We start from the raw sequence: 24,706 nt of genomic DNA on the forward strand, positions 1-24,706 counted from the left end.
TCCACCATTGAAGCCAGGTTCCTGACCTGAATTTTTCTGGGGGGAAAACATTGCTCAGTGTAACTAGAAAGGAATATTTTTAATACATGTTTTAGTGGTGTTGGACGAGTGAGAGGCTTAGAACCTGTGAAATTCTCCATTAGGTATTTATAACCAATTGTGCACATCATGCTTTAAACTGGAGTATGAATTATTTCTTTGATTCCAATAATCCTAGTGTTGAGGGAGATAGTTCTTCAGTATTAAAATACTAATAATACTTCTATTAGTATTTTTCAATTGTCAGCTCCTGAATTAGCCATTTGGAAACTTTTGGTGTATATTGTAATTAGTGCAATAATTTCACATTATAATACTTAACATACCAGGTAACATTTGTCTCTATTTCCCATGGGCATTATTACCACTTCAAAACTGGATAGCTTAGAATGCTATGAACTACATAAAGTACTGTGGTATAAATGTATTAAATAGTACCCAGCTATAGTAAATTATTTTTGAAATGTTACAGGACACAAATATATTACTGTCTCTAGAAGTGCCCCAAGAAACAATTTTCTCTGTAGATTTTACATGGCATATTTGAATGTTCTTAAATAAATGCCAGTCAAAAAGAAAAATTAGACCCACTTTTAAGTGAGTTTAACATCTTATAATGGTAATAGCTATGTAATCTTGTATTGGTCACTCAATCTCTCTGGACCCTAGTGTTTTAATCTCTAAAATAATTAGATGAATTGATTATTTGGATCTCTCAAGATTCTAGGGCATCAACGATAAGCATACAAATTGTTCTTAGGTACTCTTAAATATTTATTATAATCCATGACACTCTGCTTAGTTAATACTATCTAGATAGCAAAAGTTAAAGATTTACTATTTAGATTGTTATACATAATGTACATCTGTAGAGGGTAAACCTCCACATAGTGAGTCAGTAGTAACTTTGAACATGTATTTAAAATACATTATTAGAGAGAGAGTCACTTTAAAATGCCCAACCTGTATTCTTAATCAGGTTTTTGCAAGAACGTGACCTGGTATAATGTTATGATACTTTTCTTGGCTAAACATATAAGTTGAAATCACAAAGAAATAGAAGCTATGGGTTTTGGCCATCAAGACAAAATACTAGTAATATTAGAGAAAGGTAGTATTTACATCATTTCTGTCTGTTCTAAGGTGTAACTGTGAGTGAATTGTAAGAAGAGCTACAAGCTCATCATGACTTAATTGTTTCACTTGGTTCTGGGACAGAAAATAGTAATAAGATTTTTTTATAAAATGTTGTGAAATTCTCTAGCTCACTCTTTCTGAGTTTTCCATCAGTAGACGTTTATAACTTACAGCTTCACTATACCCAGATCATAATAAGGTCCCTTGTTTGTTAATATAATTTCAACATGAAATCACAGATATTATTTTTGATTTCCAGTGATCACCAAAAAATTCTGGACCTGTAACTTGAATGGTTTTAAAATCTAGTTAAAGGATAATTTAAACAAAATATATTGTTTTGTGAGCTTTACAAATAGATAATTGCTTAGCTGCCTTGTTGAATAATAATTAATTTTAGTTGAATAGGAAAAGTGATGATCTCATTCATTTTATTATAAAATTCTAGGAGTTTGGGCAGCTACTTTTTAAAAAAAATGTGAACTGGAAAAAAGTATTTTTTTAATTTATGGAAATATTTACACTTAGAATTGCTCCAAGCCCTTTGTAAATTGTTACCTTTTGCCCTTTTATTGATGGAATAAAGTAACCTTCTATGCTAGCACCAATTTGTCCTTGTTCTGTTGCATTAGTCAGTTTCTGATATGTTGAAGCGGCTGAAGAGGTCATGTAGAAAATAGAATAGACAAAAGAATGAAAGCAGTATGCCCTTTAGTCTCAAGTGGAGACTTTGTCATATATGTATCAGAACAGAATTCCCAACTGATATTGTTGTTTTTATTCCTAGGTGGACACAAATGATGCTGACTTAGCAGATGAATCTGCGTTTGAGTCTCAGTACTCTCCTGATAATGACAGTATCTACTCCACTCAAGCCTCTATTTTATCTCTTCACGGCAGTGCTTGTAGTGATAATCTGAATTTTGGTCCCTCCCTTCCATCTTCTCCCCCCAAGGTACAAAGGAAATGCCATTTTTTTTATGGGAGAACTTTGTGCGTAATTTCCCAGAGGTCATTGTTAATGGGGTGTTTTGGGAGGGGCATGTTAGAGACATGTTTTTCCAGTCAGGGATTCATTATCAGATTAAAGTGCAGTTTCCTTTAGGTAGTGTTAATTGGGTATCTTGTAGACTCCAAGGGACTATTTAAATCTAGGTTCTGTGATACAGTGTGATAGACACAAATGTTCAAAACTTTGATTAGGATTTGCATGTTAGAAAAATTTTAATGAAATGTATTTCTCAAATTGTGTTCTTGGCGGTGTCTACCTTGGAAAAATTACAAGAGTTACTTTATTTTCTTAATGGTTTTAAAGCTGACTTTCATGGAAAGTTGGACAGTAAAATATTCCTTTCATTAATTTAATATTTATTAGCTAAGTTAAAGTAATGCTGTCTTACGTTTTTATATAAAATGATGCCAAAGAATACTTTATATAAAAACCCCAGTGAATGGCAAAATTATGTTTAAGTCACTGGATGCGAATGGAGAATTTAGCTACTATTTGACATGTCTGTGCCATCTAAATTTTAGAAATAGATTATTGGTGTAAGTGCCCCACCCAATGCTATTTATTTTCTTGATGACACACTCTATAATGTTTATTAAGTAATATTTTAAAACTTATCCAGTCTTTTGGGTGTGGAATGATATCTTACTGTTTGAATTTGGAGTTCCTGATTACTGATGAGGTTGAACAGGTTTTCCTATATTGGCCATCTGGTTTTCACTCCCACCAATGGCCTCTTCATATCTTTTGGCCATTTTTGTATGGAGTTGCTTGGCTTTCTATTGATTAGTTGGAGTTGTTTATATTTTCTCAGAATTGATCTACAGAGCAATTCAGTGTATATTTATATGTGTGAGTGTGTATACTTTAAAAATCTGAAAATGTGTAGGAATGATTCCTTTCAACTTCAGGAAAGAAGTTATTCTTGGAGAAAAAAGAAAGCATGGGAATTAGCTGTATCTGTAACACATTATATCCTTTAAGAAGAAAGAGAGATCGAAGAAAATATGCCAAAATATTAATGTCTGTTAAATCTGGGCAAAGGGTTCATATATGGATATATTTTCCTTATTTTTCTGTGTTGAAAATATACTGTAAATAAATATAAAAATTAAGATAAAAGACTGAATAATAATTCTTTCTTAAATATATGAAATATATGTTTTTCACGTAAATTCAGTGGGAAGGGAATCTGTATTTATGAATAAGTTGAAAAGTGGAATTTCCATAGGCCTTGGGCAGTTTTCCTGATTAACAAGTAACTTTTTGGCCAGAATATTTTAAAAGCATTTTCTTTCATGTTCAGGGTGCACCTGTTATCCTTGTAAATGATGCTGGGTAATCTCCTTGAATTGGTTTGCAAGGTATAATCTTGAATGGGGCAGCTGTTCCTCTCTCACCACACCTGACTGAGACTGTCTATCTGGCTGAGTACTGTCTGGAACATATTCCATCTTTACTGGCCTCAGGGCTGGAAGCTGAGTTCATCTCCTCATGGAATCTCCTAATCTGCAGCATAGCACACTCATTCTTGCCAGTGGGAAGGATCGCATTGTTTAATTTAGTCATTGTTACTTAAAGGGATTACACAATCTGTGTACTGAGAAGCATATATTTTACAGGGCAAATGCTGGCTGTATGCAGCACAACGTATTGGCTTACTGAGGTCTGTTTTCCTTTTGTTTTTTCTTTTCATTAAACAGTTTACTCTTTTGTTGAAGCAAATTTTGGCAAGCTGGCCTATCAACTGAAATTTTTTTTTTTTAAACATCTTTATGGAAGTATAATTGCTTTACAATGGTGTATTAATTTCTGCTTTATAACAAAGTGAATCAGTTATACATATACATATGTTCCCATATCTCTTCCCTCTTGCATCTCCCTCCCTCCCACCCTCCCCATCCCACCCCTCTAGGTGGTCACAAAGCACCGAGCTGATCTCCCTGTGCTATGTGGCTGCCTCCCACTAGCTATCTATTTTACATTTGGTAGTGTATATATGTCCATGCCACTCTCTCACCCTGTCACATCTCACCCCTCCCCCTCCCCATATCCTCAAGTCCATTCTCTAGTAGGTCTGTGTCTTTATTCCCGTCTTGCCACTAGGTTCTTCATGGCCTTTTTTTTCCCCCTTAGATTCCATATATATGTGTTAGCATACTGTATTTGTTTTTCTCTTTCTGACTTACTTCACTCTGTATGACAGACTCTTAACTCCATCCACCTCATTACAAATACCTCCATTTCATTTCTTTTTATGGCTGAGTAATATTCCATTGTATATATGTGCCACATCTTCTTTATCCATTCATCCAATGATGGACACTTAGGTTGCTTCCATGTCCTGGCTATTGTCAATAGAGCTGCAATGAACATTTTGGTACATGACTCTTTTTGAACTATGGTTTTCTCAGGGTATATGCCCAGTAGTGGGATTGCTGGGTCATATGGTAGTTCTATTTGTAGTTTTTTAAGGAACCTCCATACTGTTCTCCATAGTGGCTGTATCAATTTACATTCCCACCAACAGTGCAAGAGTGTTCCCTTTCCTCCACACCCTCTCCAGCATTTATTGTTTCTAGATTTTTTGATGATGGCCATTCTGATCGGTGTGAGATGGTATCTCATTGTAGTTTTGATTTGCATTTCTCTAATGATTAATGATGTTGAGCATTCTTTCATGTGTCTGTTGGCAATCTGTATATCTTCTTTGGAGAAATGTCTATTTAGATCTTCTGCCCATTTTTGGATTGGGTTGTTCATTTTTTTGTTATTGAGCTGCATGAGCTGCTTGTAAATCTTGGAGATTAATCCTTTGTCAGTTGCTTCATTTGCAAATATTTTCTTCCATTCTGATGGTTGTCTTTTGGTCTTGTTTATGGTTTCCTTTGCTGTGCAAAAGCTTTTAAGTTTCATTAGGTCCCATTTGTTTATTTGTGTTTTTATTTCCATTTCTCTAGGAGCTGGGTCAAAAAGAATCTTGCTGTGATGTATGTCATAGAGTGTTCTGCCTATGTTTTCCTCTAAGAGTTTGATAGTGTCTGGCCTTACACTTAGGTCTTTAATCCATTTTGAGTTTATTTTTGTGTATGGTGTCAGGGAGTGTTCTAATTTCATACTTTTACATGTATCTGTCCAATTTTCCCAGCACCACTTATTGAAGAGACTGTCTTTTCTCCACTGTATATGCTTGCCTCCTTTATCAAAGATAAGGTGACCATATATGCGTGGGTTTATCTCTGGGCTTTCTATCCTGTTCCATTGATCTATATTTCTGTTTTTCTGCCAGTACCAAACTGTCTTGATAACTGTAGCTGTGTAATATAGTCTGAAGTCAGGAAGCCTAATTCCTCCAGCTCCATTTTTCGTTCTCAAGATTGCTTTGGCTATTCGGGGTCTTTTGTGTTTCCATACAAATTGTGAAATTTTTTGTTCTAGTTCTGTGAAAAATGCCAGTGGTAGTTTGATAGGGATTGCATTGAATCTGTAGATTGCTTTGGGTAGTAGAGTCATTTTCAGAATGTTGATTCTTCCAATCCAAGAACACGGTATATCTCTCCAGCTATTTGTATCATCCTTCATTTCTTTCATCAGTGTCTTATAATTTTCTGCATACAGGTCTTTTGTCTCCTTAGGTAGGTTTATTCCTAGATATTTTATTCTTTTTGTTGCAGTGGTAAACGGGAGTGTTTTCTTAATTTCACTTTCAGATTTTTCGTCATTAGTGTGTAGAAATGCAAGAGATTTCTGTGCATTAATTTTGTATCCTGCTACTTTACCAAATTCATTGATTAGATCTAGTAGTTTTCTGGTAGCATCTTTAGGATTCTCTATGTATAGTATCATGTCATCTGCAAACAGTGACAGCTTTACTTCTTCTTTTCCGATTTGGATTCCTTTTATTTCTTTGTCTTCTCTGATTGCTGTGGCTAACACTTCCAAAACTATGTTGAATAATAGTGGTGAGAGTGGGCAACCTTGTCTTGTTCCTGATCTTAGTGGAAATGGTTTCAGTTTTTCACCATTGAGGACAATGTTGGCTGTGGGTTTGTCATATATGGCCTTCATTATGTTGAGGAAAGTTCCCTCTATGCCTACTTTCTGCAGGGCTTTTATCATAAATGGGTGTTGAATTTTGTCAAAAGCTTTCTCTGCATCTATTGAGATGATCATATGGTTTTTCTCCTTCAATTTGTTAATATGGTGTATCACGTTGATTGATTTGCGTATATTGAAGAATCCTTGCGTTCCTGGGATAAACCCCACTTGATCATGGTGTATGATCCTTTTAATGTGCTGTTGGATTCTGTTTGCTAGTATTTTTTTTTTTTTTTTTACAATTTTTATTTATTTATTTATTTATTTATTTATGGCTGTGTTGGGTCTTCGTTTCTGTGCGAGGGCTTTCTCTAGTTGCGGCAAGTGGGGGCCACTCTTCATCGCGGTGCGCGGGCCTCTCATTATCGCGGCCTCTCTTGTTGCGGAGCACAGGCTCCAGACGCGCAGGCTCAGTAATTGCGGCTCACGGGCCTAGTTGCTCCGCGGCATGTGGGATCTTCCCAGACCAGGGCTCGAACCCGTGTCCCCTGCATCGGCAGGCAGATTCTCAACCACTGCACCACCAGGGAAGCCCCTGTTTGCTAGTATTTTGTTGAGGATTTTTGCATCTATGTTCATCAGTGATATTGGCCTGTAGTTTTCTTTCTTTGTGACATCTTTGTCTGGTTTTGGTATCAGGGTGATGATGGCCTCATAGAATGAGTTTGGGAGTGTTCCTCCCTCTGCAATATTTTGGAAGAGTTTGAGAAGGATAGGTGTTAGCTCTTCTCTAAATGTTTGATAGAATTCACCTGTGAAGCCATCTGGTCCTGGACTTTTGTTTGTTGGAAGGTTTTTAATCACAGTTTCAATTTCAGTGCTTGTGATTAGTCTGTTCATATTTTCTATTTCTTCCTGGTTCAGTCTCGGCAGGTTGTGCATTTCTAAGAATCTGTCCGTTTCTTCCAGGTTGTCCATTTTATTGGCATAGAGTTGCTTGTAGTAATCTCTTATGATCGTTTGTATTTCTGCAGTGTCAGTGGTTACTTCTCCTTTTTCATTTCTAATTCTATTGATTTGAGTCTTCTCCCTTTTTCTCTTAATGAGTCTGGCTAATGGGTTATCAATTTTGTTTATCTTCTTAAAGAACCAGCTTTTAGTTTTATTGATCTTTGCTATTGTTTCCTTCATTTCTTTTTCATTTATTTCTGATCTGATCTTTATGATTTCTTTCCTTCTGCTAGCTTTGGGGTTTTTTTGTTCTTCTTTCTCTAATTGCTTCAGGTGCAAGGTTAGGTTGTTTATTCGAGATGTTTCCTGTTTCTTGAGGTAGGCTTGTATTGCTATAAACTTCCCTCTTAGCACTGCTTTTGCTGCATCCCATAGGTTTTGGGTCGTCGTGTCTCCATTGTCATTTGTTTCTAGGTATTTTTTGATTTCCCGTTTGATTTCTTCAGTGATCACTTCGTTATTAAGTAGTGTATTGTGTAGCCTCCATGTGTTTGTATTTTTTACAGATCTTTTCCTGGAATTGATATCTAGTCTCATAGCGTTGTGGTCGGAAAAGATACTTGATACGATTTCAATTTTCTTAAATTTACCAAGGTTTGATTTGTGACCCAAGATATGATCTATCCTGGAGAATGTTCCATGAGCACTTGAGAAAAATGTGTATTCTGTTGTTTTTGGGTGGAATGTCCTATAAATATCAATTAAGTCCATCTTGTTTAATGTATCATTTAAAGCTTGTGTTTCCTTATTTATTTTCATTTTGGATGATCTGTCCATTGGTGAAAGTGGGGTGTTAAAGTCCCCTACTATGATTGTGTTGCTGTCGATTTCCCCTTTTATGGCTGTTAGTATTTGCCTTATGTATTGAGGTGCTCCTATGTTGGGTGCATAAATATTTACAATTGTTATACCTTCCTCTTGGATCGATCCCTTGATCATTATATAGTGTCCTTCTTTGTCCCTTGTAATAGTCTTTATTTTAAAGTCTATTTTGTCTGATATGAGAATTGCTACTCCAGCTTTCTTTTGATTTCCATTTGCATGGAATATCTTTTTCCATCCCCTCACTTTCAGTCTGTATGTGTCTCTAGGTCTGAAGTGGGTCTCTTGTAGACAGCATATATATGTGTCTTGTTTTTGTATCCATTCAGCCAGTCTGTGTCTTTTGGTGGGAGCATTTAATCCATTTACATTTAAGGTAATTATCGATATGTATGTTCCTATTCCCATTTTCTTAAATGTTTTGGGTTTGTTATTGTAGGTCTTTTCCTTCTCTTGTGTTTCTTGCCTAGAGAAGTTCCTTCAGCATTTGTTGTAAAGCTGGTTTGGTGGTGCTGAACTCTCTCAGCTTTTGCTTGTCTGTAAAGGTTTTAATTTCTCCATCACATCTGAATGAGATCCTTGCTGGGTAGAGTAATCTTGGTTGTAGGTTTTTCTCCTTCATCAGTTTAAGTATATCCTGCCACTCCCTTCTGGCTTGCAGAGTTTCTGCTGAAAGATCAGCTGTTAACCTTATGGGGATTCCCTTGTGTGTTATTTGTTGTTTTTCCCTTGCTGCTTTCAGTATGTTTTCTTTATATTTAATTTTTGACAGTTTGATTAATTTGTGTCTTGGCGTGTTTCTCCTTGGATTTATCCTGTATGGGACTCTCTGTGCTTCCAGGACTTGATTAACTATTTCCTTTCCCGTATTAGGGAAGTTTTCAACTATAATCTCTTCAAATATTTTCTCAGTCCCTTTCTTTTTCTCTTCTTCTTCTGGGACCCCTATAATTCGAATGTTGGTGCGTTTAATGTTGTCCCAGAGGTCTCTGAGACTGTCCTCAGTTCTTTTCATTCTTTTTTCTTTATCCTGCTCTGCAGTAGTTATTTCCACCATTTTATCTTCCAGGTCACTTATCCATTCTTCTGCCTCAGTTATTCTGCTATTGATCCCATCTAGAGTATTTTTAATTTCATTTATTGTGTTTTTCATCATTGCTTGGTTCCTCTTTAGTTCTTCTACGTCCTTGTTAAATGTTTCTTGCATTTTGTCTATTCTATTTCCAAGATTTTGGATCATCCTTACTATCATTATTCTGAATTCTTTTTCAGGTAGGCTACCTATTTCCTCTTCATTTGTTAGGTCTGGTGTGTTTTGACCCTGCTCCTTCATCTGCTGTGTGTTTTTCTGTCGTCTCATTTTGCTTATCTTACTGTGTTTGGGGTCTCCTTTTCACTGGCTGCAGGTTCGTAGTTCCCGTTGTTTTTGGTATCTGTCCCCAGTGGCTAAGGTTGGTTCAGTGGGTTGTGTAGGCTTCCTGGTGGAGGGAACTAGTGCCTGTGTTCTGGTGGATGAGACTGGATCTTGTCTTTCTGGTGGGCACGTCCACGTCTAGTGGTGTATTTTGGGGGTGTCTGTGGCCTTATTATGATTTTAGGCAGCCTCTCTGCTAATGGATGGGGCTGTGTTCCTGTCTTGCTAGTTGTTTGACATAGGGTGTCCAGCACTGTAGCTTGCTGGTCATTGAGTGAAGCTGGGTCTTGATGTTGAGATGGAGATCTCTGAGAGATTTTCGCCGTTTGGTATTACGTGGAGCTGGGAGGTCTCTTGTGGACCAGTGTCCTGAAGTTGGCTCTCCCACCTCAGAGGCACAGCCCTGATGCCTGGCTGGAGCACGAAGAGCCTTTCATCCACGTGGCTCAGAGTAAAAGGGAGAAAAAATAGAAAGAAAGAAAGAAAGAAAGAAGAAAGAAAGAAAGAAAGAAAGAAAGAAAGAAAGAAAGAAAGAAAGAAAGAAAGAGGATAAAATATAGTGAAGTAAAATAAAGCTATTATAAAGCAAAGCTATACAGACAAAATCTCACCCAGAAGCATATACATATACACTCACAAAAAATGGAAAAGGGGAAAAATTAATTTATCCTGCTCCCAAAGTCCACCTCCTGAATTTGGGATGATTCGTTGTCTATTCAGGTGTTCAACAGATGCAGGCACATCAAGTTGTTTGTGGAGTTTTAATCCTCTGCTTCTGAGGCTGCTGGGAGAGATTTCCCTTTCTCTTCTTTGTTCGCACAGCTCCCGGGGTTCAGCTTTGGATTTGGACCCGCCTCTGCATGTAGGTCGCCTGAGGGCGTCTTTTGGGAGGTCTGACGTTTTCTGCCAGCGTTCAGTGGGTGTTCTGTAGGAGCAGTTCCACGTGTAGATGTATTTCTAATGTATCTGTGGGAAGGAAGGTGATCTCCGCGTCTTACTCTTCCGCCATCTTCTACTCAGTCAACTGAAATATTTAAACTACAAAACAACAAAGAATATATTAATGAGGGTGTTTTAAAACACATTGTGAAACTCCTGTGTGCTTTCAGTTTTCTTAGAAAGTAGGACTGTTTGTATCATGGTAAATCTCTGCAACATTTTTTTTTGGCTTGTTTGTTTTTGTATTTGTTTTATGGCATTTTTTTTAGTACCTAGATATTTTACTGGAAAATTGAAAAACTTAGATGATTCATTCATCTTCCTATTACTTTGCACTAAATTTATTTTAAAAAGAATGGCAATTTGTTACAGAATATAGAGTAGACCATTTTTCTTAAAGAAAAGTGAGCTTACTTTGGAATTCTTTAATTGATAAAATCATACCATGTATGATACTTAAGAAAAACAAAGAAGCTTCCATACAGATTTGAAAGAAGGATAAAATAGAGCGTGAGGATCTCAGTGATTCCTCAGGCTTTTGACTTTGCTAATTATGTAATAATCTCGTAGCCTTAAATGGTGGCTGGAAATGCACAAATAATTTTACCTCTCTCCTTTACCTTGATGAGAAGCCTTTGGACCTTTGCTAGGTATGCCACTGGAAGCTCCAAGAGCTGATCACCCAGAGCAGGGACTCGTCATGGAGGGAGGCCTTCCCCCTAAGGGTAGAGCCTGGGCCAGGACAGCTGCTTAGACGGCATATGGCTGTAGGCATACGGTAGACATCCTTTGCACAAAATTCTCCCATTTGGGGGACCATTCTGCTTTTTTTTTTTTTTTAAAGGAGTTGTATTTGCTTAATTTGATTAATTATCATTGAAGGACTTAAGGGAAGCAACCATTACTCAAGAATCTGAAAAATATGGCCACTTCCATGGTATTTGGATTAATAGAATCAGGTCACTGAAATGTGGATTTTAAAGGCAAGAAGCCAGTGGGTTTTCTCATGGTTCTAGGTTTTAACTTTTCGATTAATTTTTTTGTCCCCCTTTCTTTGTCACCCCAAGACATAATAGAATGCAGAAATAATTGTTTTAGAAACTTACTAAGTGCTTGTAGACTTTCGTTTAAAAGCTCAATATAGTTTTGGGGAAGAAGATGCTTTCATTGATTTTTCCCTATTTTGGCTTAAAAGTACAATCAATAAAGATTCAATAGCTATGTAATGAATCTCCTCTTCTTATCTACACGCCCATGCCCGACACTCCCTAGTACACCCACATTCACACTCTTGCTCCAGGGATGAAATGATTACCAGTTTGGTGCATGTCCTGCATTGCTGAATATTGGACCATCTAGGTAATGCTGTTGCTTTAGTGCAGGTTGAACTTCATGTTTGTCACGATAGAAACCCCTCTTCACGCCTTGCACCCCAAACAAAACTAATGGATTCCATGATTTTTAAAAAAAATCTACATATTTAGAGGAACAAATCTCCACTTAGTGTTGTACTGTAGCATAAAATATTGCTGCCTTCACATTTAAGTTTAAAATGTTGATATCATTTTTTAATTTTTATTTTTTGGAGAAAGGGTTAGTATCAAAAACTAATTACATCATTCTAGTCAAGATGATGAGAGTGATTGTGGAAGTCTTAGTGACAAAACTGCAAGCTCGCAAAGGTATGAAAGATGTTGCCTTTTCCCTCAGTAGGGTAAGAATACAGATAATAAAGGAACGGTACCTTATCTCAGAAAGAGTGGGAGAACAATTTAAGTTGGAGCAGCTGTGCTTATGATATATTTTTAAAAGTATAGAAGGACTTCTGTGATAGAGTTATCATTGAAAAAAAGCAGGTTGTGTCCAGTGAATGCTTAAGTATTTAGCTCGTCTATGTAAACATATTCTGTGGGTAAATAATGTGCCCAAGTATAACATTATATGCATTACATGTAAAAAAAAAAAGAGCTACTTTCAAATATAATTGGCATTTTAATTTAACCTTTCCCCCATTTTTCCTAAGAACAAGAATGTGTCCAGGGGAGGCATCTATTAATATGGAATTTTGAAAGACTTCAGTTTAGATACCAAGTTGCACTGGGAAACCGTAGTTATTTTTGGACATCTTATGAGGGAAGAACTGCTTTTCTTTTAGATCCATGAGACTTTTAAAAATAAAACTCCGTTGTTCAGCAACTAGAAATGTTTCTGAAGTAGGCGTATGTTGTCTGCTATGTTGATTAGCTCTTTCTTTTCTATGTGCTGGTGTTAACTCCTTCATGAATAATTCATGGCGATTTCTGTTACATGATTCATAGTAAACCCCAGCTAACAAGGGCAGCTTGACCTCTTTTTGTGATGAAAAGTAGTTTTGATTGTCATCTTTATTTGAGAAGTGGTAGGGATGATTTACTGATAATTATTATTATAATTAATTTAGTAATACAGAAGCTAACCAATTCTCTAGTAAGTACGTTGTTTTTTGTTTTTTTTCATAAGACTAAAATAAAGTTGGTTGAATGAGCCAACAGGTTGTTACTTATGTTCTAGGAGTGTGGCGGATGATACTTTCTATCCTTTTGTTCCTGAGGATTTTAAAGATGGTATTTGCTTGTATGATATTCCTACTTGCCTCAGTGCTTTATACCAGGAATATTTGATATTTCCAGAGAGACGAAAACTTGATTGAACAAGAGTGTAATAAACTGTGTTGGAGCCATTGATTACCAACTTGGAAAAAAAATGAAGGAGACCCATATTTCACACCACACCCTGAAATAAATTCTAGATGGGTTAATACTGAATCTGCCAACTAACCATTTATAAAATTGGAGAAAAATACTACAAAGCATTTCATTTACTCTGTGCCGAGGAAGGAGTTATTAAGCAATATATAAAACCTAGAAGCATAAAAATATTGACAAATTTGATTACATAAAGAATTTCATTAAAAATTACGTAAAGAAATTTTTTTAAAATTTATTTATTTATTTATGGCTGTGTTGGGTCTTCGTTTCTGTGCGAGGGCTTTCCCTAGTTGTGGCAAGTGGGGGCCACTCTTCATCGCGGTGAGCGGGCCTCTCACTGTCGTGGCCTCTCTTGTTGCGGAGCACAGGCTCCAGATGCGCAGGCTCAGTAGTTGTGGCTCACGGGCCTAGTTGCTCCGCGGCATGTGGGATCTTCCCAGACCAGGGCTCGAACCCGTGTCCCCTGCATTGGCAGGCAGATTCTCAACCACTGCGCCACCAGGGAAGCCCAAGAATTCTTGATCACATAAAGAATTTAACTTCAGCATGTATAGGTATATAACATATACAAACTTAAAAGACAAGTGACAAGGACTTCCCTGGTGGCGTAGTGGTTAGGAATCCACCTGCCAGTGCAGGGGACACAAGTTCGAGCCCTGGTCCGGGAAGATCCCACATGCCTTGGAGCAACTAAGCCTGTGTGCCACAGATACTGAGCCTGCGCTCTAGAGCCCACGAGCCACAGCTACTGAGCCCACGTGCCACAACTACTGAAGCCTGCGCACCTAGAGCCTGTGCTCCGCAACGAGAGAAGCCACTGCAATGAGAAGCCTGCGCATCGCAACGAAGAGTAGCCCCCGCTCACCACAGCTATAAAAAAGCCCGCGCGCAGCAACAAAGACCCAACGCAGCCAAAAATAAATAAACTTATTTTTAAAAAAAGACAAGTGACAAGCTTGGAAAATACTTGCAGTATATATCACAATGACTTTATATTCAGAATACGTCCATGACCACATATTTACTGACAAGGAAATCTCTCATGTTAAGATATTAAAGATACTTCAAAAAAGCAAGTAGAAATATACTCCTTAGTATATAGTTTAGATTTTAAGAATGAACATGTATATGTGCATTTGAATGTGTGCATCTGTGCTTGTACATATGTATTAGACAGATACATAAAAAATTTGATGAATAAACACCCAACTGATGCCAGCGCCTTATTTCTACTGAGGAAAGGACTGGATGAATGAGCCGTAAGGGAAGACTTTCATACTGTGCTCTGTATGCATACATAATATACCTCTGTATGGCCTGAATCTTTTTTGATGAGAATGTATTCATACCCTAATTTTATACTTTAAAAACATCCGTAAAAGGATTGAAGGAACAATTAATACACTTATTCAACAGCAGTTCATGGAGGAGCACTGCTTGTCCAAAGCACATAAGTGATGCAATATATGGGTTGTAAGTAGATACATGTGTTTATGTAGATCTGTAGAATTTTAGAGTTTCGGGGAATTTTAGAAATTATGTAACATAAAGCCAAGAGAGGTTCTGTGATATATAGATGGTTAATAAGAGAGTCTGGATTAGAACCTACGTCTTATGACACCATTTCTTAGTACTATTCCTTCTGCTACAACTTGCATAATATTTGAAAAAAATTTCCCTATAAAAGTATGAATTATGTGACTTCCTTTTCAACTACATAAATACCTACAAATCCCTGTCCAAACAGTGTTTTTCTTGGAGGTTCTTATAAATTGAAATCAATTAATGTCATACTCTTCTGAATTTTATAATGAATAGAAACTTTCAGACAGATTGGATATGAAATACTTTTTAAATGAGATTTAGAAATACATATTTACTTTCCTATATATATTGAACTCTGAATAATTTTATTTGTGAGTAGAACAGAATATTATGTCTTAATGATCTTAAGTACTAATATATTGTACTAATATGACTCAGTATGGGATGTATGATTTACAGGAAATGTATTCAAAATCATTTATAAAAATAAACATGTGCGGAATATCAGCTAAGCAAAGAATGTCTGATTGCTAATACTTCTTGAGTAATTAAAAATTATGTTGTGTTTGTTTTTCACTAAATAGTTGTTCATTAAGATCTTAGGAAATGCATTGATGCAGTTCTGGCCATATTTTTTATTTTTTGTTCTTTAATCATCAGGATGTTACTGAAAATTCCTCCGATCCAGTACTTGACTTGCATATGTCCTTGGAGGAGCTATATGCCCAGAATCTCCTGCAGAGACGGGACGAGAGTCCGCCTTCAGTGGACTTGAGCATGGGGACTGCTTCTGGCTTTACCATAAATGATTATACACCTGCCAATGCTATTGAACAGCAATACGAATGTGACAACACAAGAGTGTGGACTGAACCTCACCGACCAAATGAAGTTATATCAAGTGCAGAACTGAGTTCTCCTGTGCTGACTGCTTCAGCTGGAAGGGTAACATTCTAAAGAGATGGTTTGTGTATGATGATGAGGTTGCGGACGGTGAGGGGTTAGATTATTCTGGCTCATCTGGAGCCAGCGCTTTCCTGATACTGAGATTTTCAGAAGACAACCTATGAACTTGTTTTGTTTGTAGGTTCTTGCTGAATAAAGCATAACCAGTTAGAGAACGTGGGTGATGTTGAAATCATACTCCAAAGTCTAGTTTTCCTTTCCACATGACTTATTTTTATTTTCTGACAGGGCTCCAAGTTCTTAATTCAACAGGGGTCCCTGGCCTCTGCTGCTGAGTGTGTCATGCTCCAAACTATATCCAGAGACTCTTTCGAGAGGACTATTACGATAGCAAAAGGCAATTCTAGCCTGGGTAAGTTTCTTATTTTCCACATACACCTTTCCTCCCAAACCCCTGGCCAAGAGGAAATATTGAACATAGTTTCAATGTTTTTGAGTGTAGGTAAGATAATAGATGTTGTAAAATTTCCCATAGGTTTTTTTTTAAGCATTTAAAAAAAATGTATTTATTTATTTATTTATTTTTGGCTGTGTTGGGTCTTCGTTGCTGTGCACGGACTTCTTCTAGTTGCAGCGAGCGGGGGCTACTCTTCGTTGCGGTGCGCGGGCTTCTCATTGCGGTGGCTCCTCTCGTTGCGGAGCACGGGCTCTAGGTGCGCGGGCTTCAGTAGTTGTGGCATGCGGGGTCAGTAGTTGTGACTCGCGGACTCTAGAGCACAGGCTCAGTAGTTGTGGCGCATGGGCTTAGTTGCTCCAAGGCATGTGGGATCTTCCCGGACCAGGGCTGAAACTCATGTCCCCTGCATTGGCAGGCAGATTGCTAACCACTGCGCCCCCAGGGAGGTCCCTCCCCTAGTTTTTATGGTTATTCTTTTTATGTACTCATTATTTTTATCTGAAATGGTTAACCGGTTTGTTTAATTCAGACTAGCTAATAACTCTCACTCTCCTAGTTATTTACAAGTATTCATGAGCCTCATTTCCATTCAAGTAAAAGATATACGAAGTGTTTATATATGATACAGCAAATCAGAAAAGGCATTCTTAGAAAATGAAAAGTCAGCAATTGGGAATTCTAAATTCTTTGGAAAAGGAAATTACTAGTTTCTTTGAATGCTACCAGTTATGCATAAGTCAGTATTTAATTTCTTTCATTTGCTGAAATAAAGACTAGAAAGACAGGAGGTGTGCAACCACCAAACTTTAAGTGCAGTTATTCAATAGTCCTTCCCAGGTGGCAGGACTTTTGTGTCCTCTTTTACCCATACAGGGTTGTGGCTGGTTAATAATCCCAAATCTCCTGAATTGGGCAAAGAAGACTCACTGTAGAAATAAAATCCTAATTACAGTAGCTAAAATTATACCCAGGCAGATCACATTTGTTCTTCTTTTGAGTTAAGCAGTGACATGGCTCAGCTCTGTCTTTAGCGCTCGGTGCTGATCAGTAGGGCCATAAATCAGCTTCCCTGGAGGTCTGATTACAGCTCAAGACTCTGGTTAGCTGTGCTTCAGAGAGCTTTTTCCTCCTTCTAGGATGTAGCCAGCCAGCACCCTTTACATTGGTGTCTGTGGTGGGGTTTAGTTTCCTTGTTAAATTCTGGACTTGGCAGAGAAGCCCAGCAGTGCTTAGCTAGTGACTGGGATTCCGGTCTCTGCCTCCTTCTAGATTTTGTTCCATTTGCTGGCAGCTGGGCGCTACCAACAGCAACTACATGGAGACTTATAGCAGAGAATTTCTACTTAATTAGCTTTACTGTTTCTTATATATTACATTTAACAGAATAATATATAACTTAAGCTAAAGAACTTTCTCTAATTCGTTAATTATGGGATATGTACTATAGATACCTAAACATGTCAGACATATCTCATCTGCTAATGCAGCGTTTCTGAAAGCATGTTGCTTACAATACTAGTTTTGTAGGCTGTTAATAGGAGTTATTAAATGGGTTCCAAGTTTCAAAGTTTGGAATGTGATAAACTTAAGGAGACAGGTGTTTCTGTTTTCATCACTCAGTAGCTTTGAGAGTCAAATGTGCATTGTGGATCTCTAAGAAAAGGTTACAGGATGCGGCATTTCTCACATGTCATTGGCTGTTTTTTTTTATTAACTCGTAAGACAGAAATTTTGCAGAGCCCATATGAGATATCGTATTCTAGTGTATTTATTTACTCAACTCTCAAACATTAATTATTTTCTGTATTCTGGCTACTACGCATAGACACCATTATATAATCATTTTCCTCAAGGAGTATGAGGTTAGGAGATTTTAGAAATCTCTAAAATCCTCAATGCATTAAAATATCATACCTGCTGTGAGAGACCCTCATGCAGAGAACATTGAAGCCTTAAATGAAGGAATAGTTGATCCCTGCTCTCTGAGTGTGGAGGAGTTTCTAGAAAGGTTTCAAGGAAGAGTAGATGTTTGATTTAGTCCTTGAAAAAGGAGATTTCTACCACCTCGTTGAGGCATTGGGAAAGTCGGAAGAGCCAAGGCAGAGAACTGTGAAACGCCACTGAAGTTTGTTTGGTGTGGGTGAAGTGTGGCATAATGGCGGGCAAAGTAAGAGTTGAAGCTGAGGAATGGTAGGTGGGAGACAGCTGCCGGGCGAGTTCTGCGTGTACAGGACACAGGACCTGCCTCCGGACTCCCCCCTGCCTTAAGCGCCAGTGGGAGCTAAGGGCAGAGGGGTGACGTGACCAGATTTGTGTTTTACGATCATTCTGGCACAGGTGGATGAATTAGATCAGAAGCAGCTGGGAGGCTGCTGTAAGAGCCGGGGTTGGAGTACATCTGATTTTACAGTCTGACTCTGTGGATTGCTCACCAGTTCTTAGTTTGCTGAGAGAATGTTGAATTTTGTGAAATCTTTTCTTTCATCTGTTGAGACAGTCATATGGATTTTTTTGTTTTTTCTGTTATGACGTCAGGATATATCCTTTTTTAGTGTAGTACAAAATACATAACATGCACTTGATCACTTTAACCATTTCTAAGTGTATGTTTCTGTGGCATTAAGTACATCACATTGTTGTGCAACCATCACCACCATCCATCTCCAGAATTTCATCTTCCCTGAGTGAAACTCTATACCCATTAATCACTAACTCCCCATTCCCTCCTCTCCCCTAGCTCCTGGCATCCTCCCCATTCTCCTCTCTGTCTCTATAAATTTTGACTACTCTAGGTACCTTATGTAAATGGAATCATATGGTATTTGTCCCTTTGTGACTGGCTTATTTCGTAATGTCTTCAAGGTTCATCCATGTAACGTGTCAGAATTTCCTTCCTTATTAATAAAAGGCTGAATAATATTCCTGTGTGTGTGTGTGTGTGTGTGTGTGTTTTACGCCAAATTTCATTTATCCACTCATCTGTCGTTGGAAACTTCGGTTGCTTCTACTTTAGCCGTTGAGTTTTGATTTTTAAAAATATACCAAAATGATTAGGATTTTGGGGGAAAAAAAGAGTAAAAGATGAAGTGTCCTTGGTTTCATATCCGGTAATCCATTTATACCTCAATAGTTTGATTTTAACATTAAAATATAAAAGAACTCTTTAATTTGCTTTGTGAGACTAAACCACTTACTTGTGTGAAATTATAACACCATTAGTTTACCAACCTCACTGTAATATAAAAGTATTAACATATATATGTAACATATATCTTTTAGTTTTACTTTTCTGCTTAGTTTCCATTATTTGAATAATGTACATACCCAAATGCTTATAGGGCTTTGTCCTTAGCTGTTTGATTTCCTGGGACCCAGTGGAGTTCATGGCATCTTGGAGTGCAAATTCTGTATGCCAGAGCGAGAATATTTCTCTCTTATCTCATTTAACAGGAGATTTCAATATTCAGATTTCTACAATGCCCAGAGTAACTAGATGTAAAGGAATAATGAAAAAGGCCTATTTTAAAAATCTCAGTAGAACATCAGAACAATTTAATTAAAGCATTCATTTAAGCTTTTAATGTAGGAAGGTGTTGCCTTTACAACTTGAAGTAACAAAAAGTGTGGTAGTATTTTAGAATATCTAGTAGAGACTGGTTTTGTGCTGGTAGGAGAGTGTGTCATGAAAGGGTCTATCACTGAACACATTTTCATAGAATAGGTCTCTTCTTTATGTGAAGTTGTTTGCAGTTTTCACTTTCTGGGTAATTTGTTTCTTTCCTAGTTACAATCAGAAGAAATTATTAATAAATGATAGGCTTCTGTAAAAGCTGTCATCATCCATTTGCTGTGATTTTAAGAATAACCTGGGTTTTTTAAACTTTGTTAAATTTAGTGGGGGGATGTTATATGCACATATACACAGTTATGTACATATGCATATAGTGACCTTTGAAAAATTTAATCTTGATTATTTTTGATAGGTCTGTGGTACATTGGCTAATTATGTTGTACTAGGTCTTGAAGGTAAAAAAGTAAGAAGGAAAGGAAGGTGTTACCTTTTCTTCGCTGATGAGGTACAGAAACATAGACTCAGGAATTTCTCTGGAACCAGGACTCAAACCTGAGTCTGTCTCTGGTTTTCACACACCATACAAGGCACGTGAGTCCTTGAGTCACTCAGAGCTGCAGTGGCATTGCTGTAATAACAAGCTTCATTTTGAAGCTAAATTACGATTTGCATTAAGGCATTAGAAAGCAATGTAGCTTTGGATTGGAGATGTCTTTAAATATATTCTGTGAGTTTTCTTTTGTACTTTACTGAGCACTTTGAAAGGAACACTACATTGTGCTTTTCTCAAAAAATTCTTTAAACAACCCTAAAAGTGGACATTATCCCCATATTACAGATGAGTAAAATGCAGGCCATTGTGAGGTTAAGTCAGCTGCCCAAAGCCACACTGATTAGAAGTGCTGGAACTCAAATTTGGAACCAGTTTTTTGGTTCTACAGTACATGGTTTGGGCTATCCTACTATACCTCTTTTAGGAAAAAATTGAGAGATCTTATGAGTTACAGCCAAAATCTAGTCAGTGGATATTACCTCGAAGTTATTGAAGCCCGAAGATGATCATTTAGTGAAAGGAAAGTATAAGCTGAGCTAACTGATGTCAACCTCTTTGTTTATGTGGTTGACATGACCTGACAGCCTTAATAACTGGTAGAGTCATGAGTTAAATATGCTGTTAAGAATTAATTTAGAGGTCATGTTGACCATAGCTCGTGAAGACTTGTCGCATGTCTGTGGCTTGCTCTATTGCAGAATGCATGGTGCCAATGAGAACAAGATGATGGCTTAGATACCCAGGATGGGCCACTGAGTTAAGTTGTGTTTTGTAGTCATACGTTTTGATTTTACTATAGTACAGTTGTCTGGTGGGTGTTGGTGGGAAAGATGGCAGCATCAGGGCAAACCAGAGGACCTATGGAAACATTTCAGAGCCAGCCTCTTTGCTCGTATGAAACCCACCTTGGATGAAGCAGCGTCTAAACTTGTTTTTTGGTTTATGGTAAGCTCCTTAATAACAATGCACTTAAAAATCGTTTGTGTGAATCTCAACAGAATCTTTTAACTACATTTTATTAATGGTTCATTCCTATCAGAAAATGGTAACTAGGAGCCTGGATGGCCCAAATCGAGGCATGAAGTTATCAGGCTGGAGACATATTGTAGTCAGGATCATTGTTTAAAAAATATTTGAAATATCATGTCTAATTTGGTATAGTTAAAGTTAATATTCAGAGAGAATTTCTTTCTTTTAAAAAATTATAAAAAACTAAAAACGGATTATTGACTTCTCTCAAAGTTTTAATAAGAGAGTTATAGCTCTCCTTATATTGTTTAATTATATAATCTTGTTTTGGAAGGAACTTTTAGTACTTGGTTTTAAGTGAATTTATATTATTTTATGTAAAGTTTTAAATTTCTATAGGTCTTATATTTTTGAAGGAATAGAGTGAGGGTAGGGGGAGAAGGGAGCATTAATTCAGATGGGTTTGTTGAGAATATTTTTCTGAGGAATTGATATTGAAGAATGAGAAGTTGTTAGCTGTGCAAGAGCTGCAGAAAGGGGGTGTCAGGCAAAGGCTCTGAAAAGGGAGACTAGGTATATTTCTGAAACAAGGCCATGTTGCTGGAACACGGTGGGGGGGGGTGGGGCAAGGAGGGCATAGCCCAAAGGAAGGGTGCATGTCGGGAGGGCCAGGCCAGGAGCTCCATATAGACAGGGCCGTGTAGATAGGTTGTATATTTGCACAATAGGAAACTGTTAAAGGATTGTTAGCAAAGGGAGTGATGTGATGTGATCTGTCTTTTTTGAATGGTTGCTCTGTCTGCTATGAGAAGAATGCATTGGCAGGGACAACTTTGGAAGCCAGGAGCCCAGTAATGAGGCTGGTTCAAAAAATGAGGCAGGAGAAGTGCTGGCTTGGTCTAGGTTTAGTGTGGATGTGGAGAAAGGTGAATGAATTCAAGATAAGTTTTGGGGATAGAAATGGTGGAACTTGGTGATGGATTAAATACAGGGAGTGAGAGAGAGAGGTAGGAATCCAGAACAACTCCAACATTTCTGCTTTGAGTAATGGAGAGCAGTATGGTGGTACCATTACCAAAAAGGGGAGGACAGATAGAGAAATAAGGGGAGATGGAGACTAGGGAATTCAATTTTATACTTACTGGGGTTGTATTTCCTATGAATCATTCAGGGACCATGTCAAGAGGGCAAACAAATATCCAAATCTGGAGCTCATTGAAGTTCATATTTGGAAATAAAGTGGTAATAGATTAATGTTCACATCAGTTTAATTCAACTGACTACTGTATGTTCAGGCACTGTGATAGGCACTGTGGATAAGACTTGAATACAAGCTTCTTGATGTTAGGAATTCTGTTATGCTTTTTTATATCAAGCTACCAGCATAGTACTTAGCACATAGTAAACATATAGTAAATATACACCAAATGAACAAATGATCTAGAAATCAGGTAATATCAGAGAGTTTCTTAGAGAACTTATTTTCCATTTATAGTCCTGCTCTTCATTCTTTCATGTATGTAAGAGTTGAACTATTATTATAAAATTGATTTGATACTGTTAAAATGTTCTCCCTGAGAGAGCTTTCTGTGTAAGTGGTGACACATCACATAGCCTAAGCTACATTCACTCCACAGTGTAGACCCTGTTTCATCTCTAATGTATTTAACATGGAGTGTCTTTAGGTATAATATCACAAACATTTCTAAATGCTTTCCTTTTGATTGTTTTTTTTTTACTGCTGAAAAAGTTACTCCTATTCTTTTATCTATGAATCCACAGGGATTATTAAATTCAATTAAAATGAATTTGAAAGTCATGCTTTATAAAAAAAAATTAATTTTATTGAAGTATAGTTGATTACAGTGTTGTGTTAGTTTCTGGTGTGCAGCAAAGTGATTCGGTTATACGTATATACAATAGGTTACATTTGCTAATCCCAAACTCCCAATCCATCCCTCCCCTACCCTGACTCTCCCTTGGCAACCACAAGTCTGTTCTCCCTGTGAGTCTGTTTCTGTTTTATAAATAAGTTTGTCATATATTAGACTCCACATGTAAGTGATATCATATGGTGTATTTGTCTTTCTTTGTCTGACTTACTTCACTTAGTATGATAGGCTCTAGGTCCACCCATGTTGCTGTAATTGGCATTATTTTGTTCTTTTTTATGTGTGAGTAATATTCCAGTGTGTGTGTGTGTGTGTGTGTGTGTGTGTGTGTGTGTGTGTGTGTACACACCACATCTTTGTCCATTCATCTGTCAGTGGATATTTAGGTTGTTTTCATGTCTTGGCTATTGTAAATGGTGCCGCTGTGTATTTTAAATGGGGTGTATGTGTCTTTTTGAATTATAGTTCTTTTTCCGGATATATGCCCAGGAGTGGTATTGCTGGATCATACGGCAATTCTATTTTTGCTTCTTGAGGAACCTCCATACTGTTTTCCATAGTGGCTGTACCAATTTACATTCCCACCAACAGTGTAGGAGGGTTTCCTTTTCTCCACACCCTCTCCAGCATTTGTTATCTGTAGACTTTTTAATGATGGCCATTCTGTGACCGGTGTGAAGTGGTACCTCATTGTAGTTTTGATTTGCATTTCTCTAATAATTAGTGATGTTGATGAGCATCTTTTCATGTGCCTGTTGGCCATCTGTATGTCTTTGGAGAAGTGTCTATTTACGTCTTCTGCCCATTTTTTGATGGGGTGGTTTGTTTGTTTGTTATTGAGTTTTATGAGCTGTTTGTATATTTTGGAAATAAAGCCCTTGTCGATCGCATCATTTGCAAATATTTTCTCCCAGTCTGTAGGTTGTGTTTTAGTTTTGTTTATGGTTTCCTTTGCTGTGCAAAAGCTTATAAATTTGATTAGGTCCTATTTGTTTATTTTTGCTTTTGTTTCTGTTGCCTTGGGAGACCATGAAAGTCATGCATTTAATGTGTATCCCTCCTTTACCATAGGAATGACAGTAAGTGCTAATAAAGATGGCTTGGGGATGATTGTTCGAAGCATTATTCATGGAGGTGCCATTAGTCGAGATGGTCGGATTGCTGTTGGGGACTGCATCTTGTCTATTAATGAAGAATCTACTATCAGTTTAACGAATACCCAGGCACGAGCCATGTTGAGAAGACATTCTCTCATTGGGCCAGACATAAAGTAAGTATCATTTGGGTCCTGTTTTGGCTTGGGAAATTCAGGAATTTCAATTCATTAATCAGAATTTTTTTCTCAGTACATACTTCTGTTTGATATACAAAAATTATTATATATTTATTTAATATAAATCACTGAAGAATTTGACTATTCCTGAGAAGTTATTGATTGTATTGATTGTAGTCTTTAGGACACTATATCTACAATCAGTAACTTCTTAATACTAACAATACTGAAATACAGTTGACCCTTGAACAACACAGGTTTGAACTGCACAGGTCCAAATATACACGGATCTTTTTCAGTAAATACACAGTTGGCTCTCTCTGGGTTTTACATCCTCAGGGGCAGCCAACCTTGGATCAAAATTTCCATCTGAGGTTGATTGAA

General features: G+C 37.3%; 1 protein-coding gene across 20 annotated transcripts in view; it reads left to right on the plus strand.

The window, feature by feature from the left end:
- The window catches only part of MPDZ (multiple PDZ domain crumbs cell polarity complex component), a 358,570-nt gene that overhangs the window by 280,314 nt on the left and 53,550 nt on the right, over window positions 1-24,706 (plus strand). For all 20 annotated transcript variants that reach the window (XM_082401563.1, XM_082401561.1, XM_082401564.1 and 17 more), the window contains 4 exons: window positions 1,964-2,131; window positions 15,362-15,646; window positions 15,896-16,019; window positions 24,121-24,319. In XM_082401563.1, coding sequence (XP_082257689.1) covers window positions 1,964-2,131; window positions 15,362-15,646; window positions 15,896-16,019; window positions 24,121-24,319 — 776 coding nt within the window. The remainder of the gene's footprint in view (window positions 1-1,963; window positions 2,132-15,361; window positions 15,647-15,895; window positions 16,020-24,120; window positions 24,320-24,706) is intronic.

The sequence above is a fragment of the Balaenoptera borealis genome (assembly GCF_965194805.1).
Source record: "Balaenoptera borealis genome assembly, chromosome: 8".
NCBI classification, from domain to species: domain Eukaryota; kingdom Metazoa; phylum Chordata; class Mammalia; order Artiodactyla; family Balaenopteridae; genus Balaenoptera; species Balaenoptera borealis.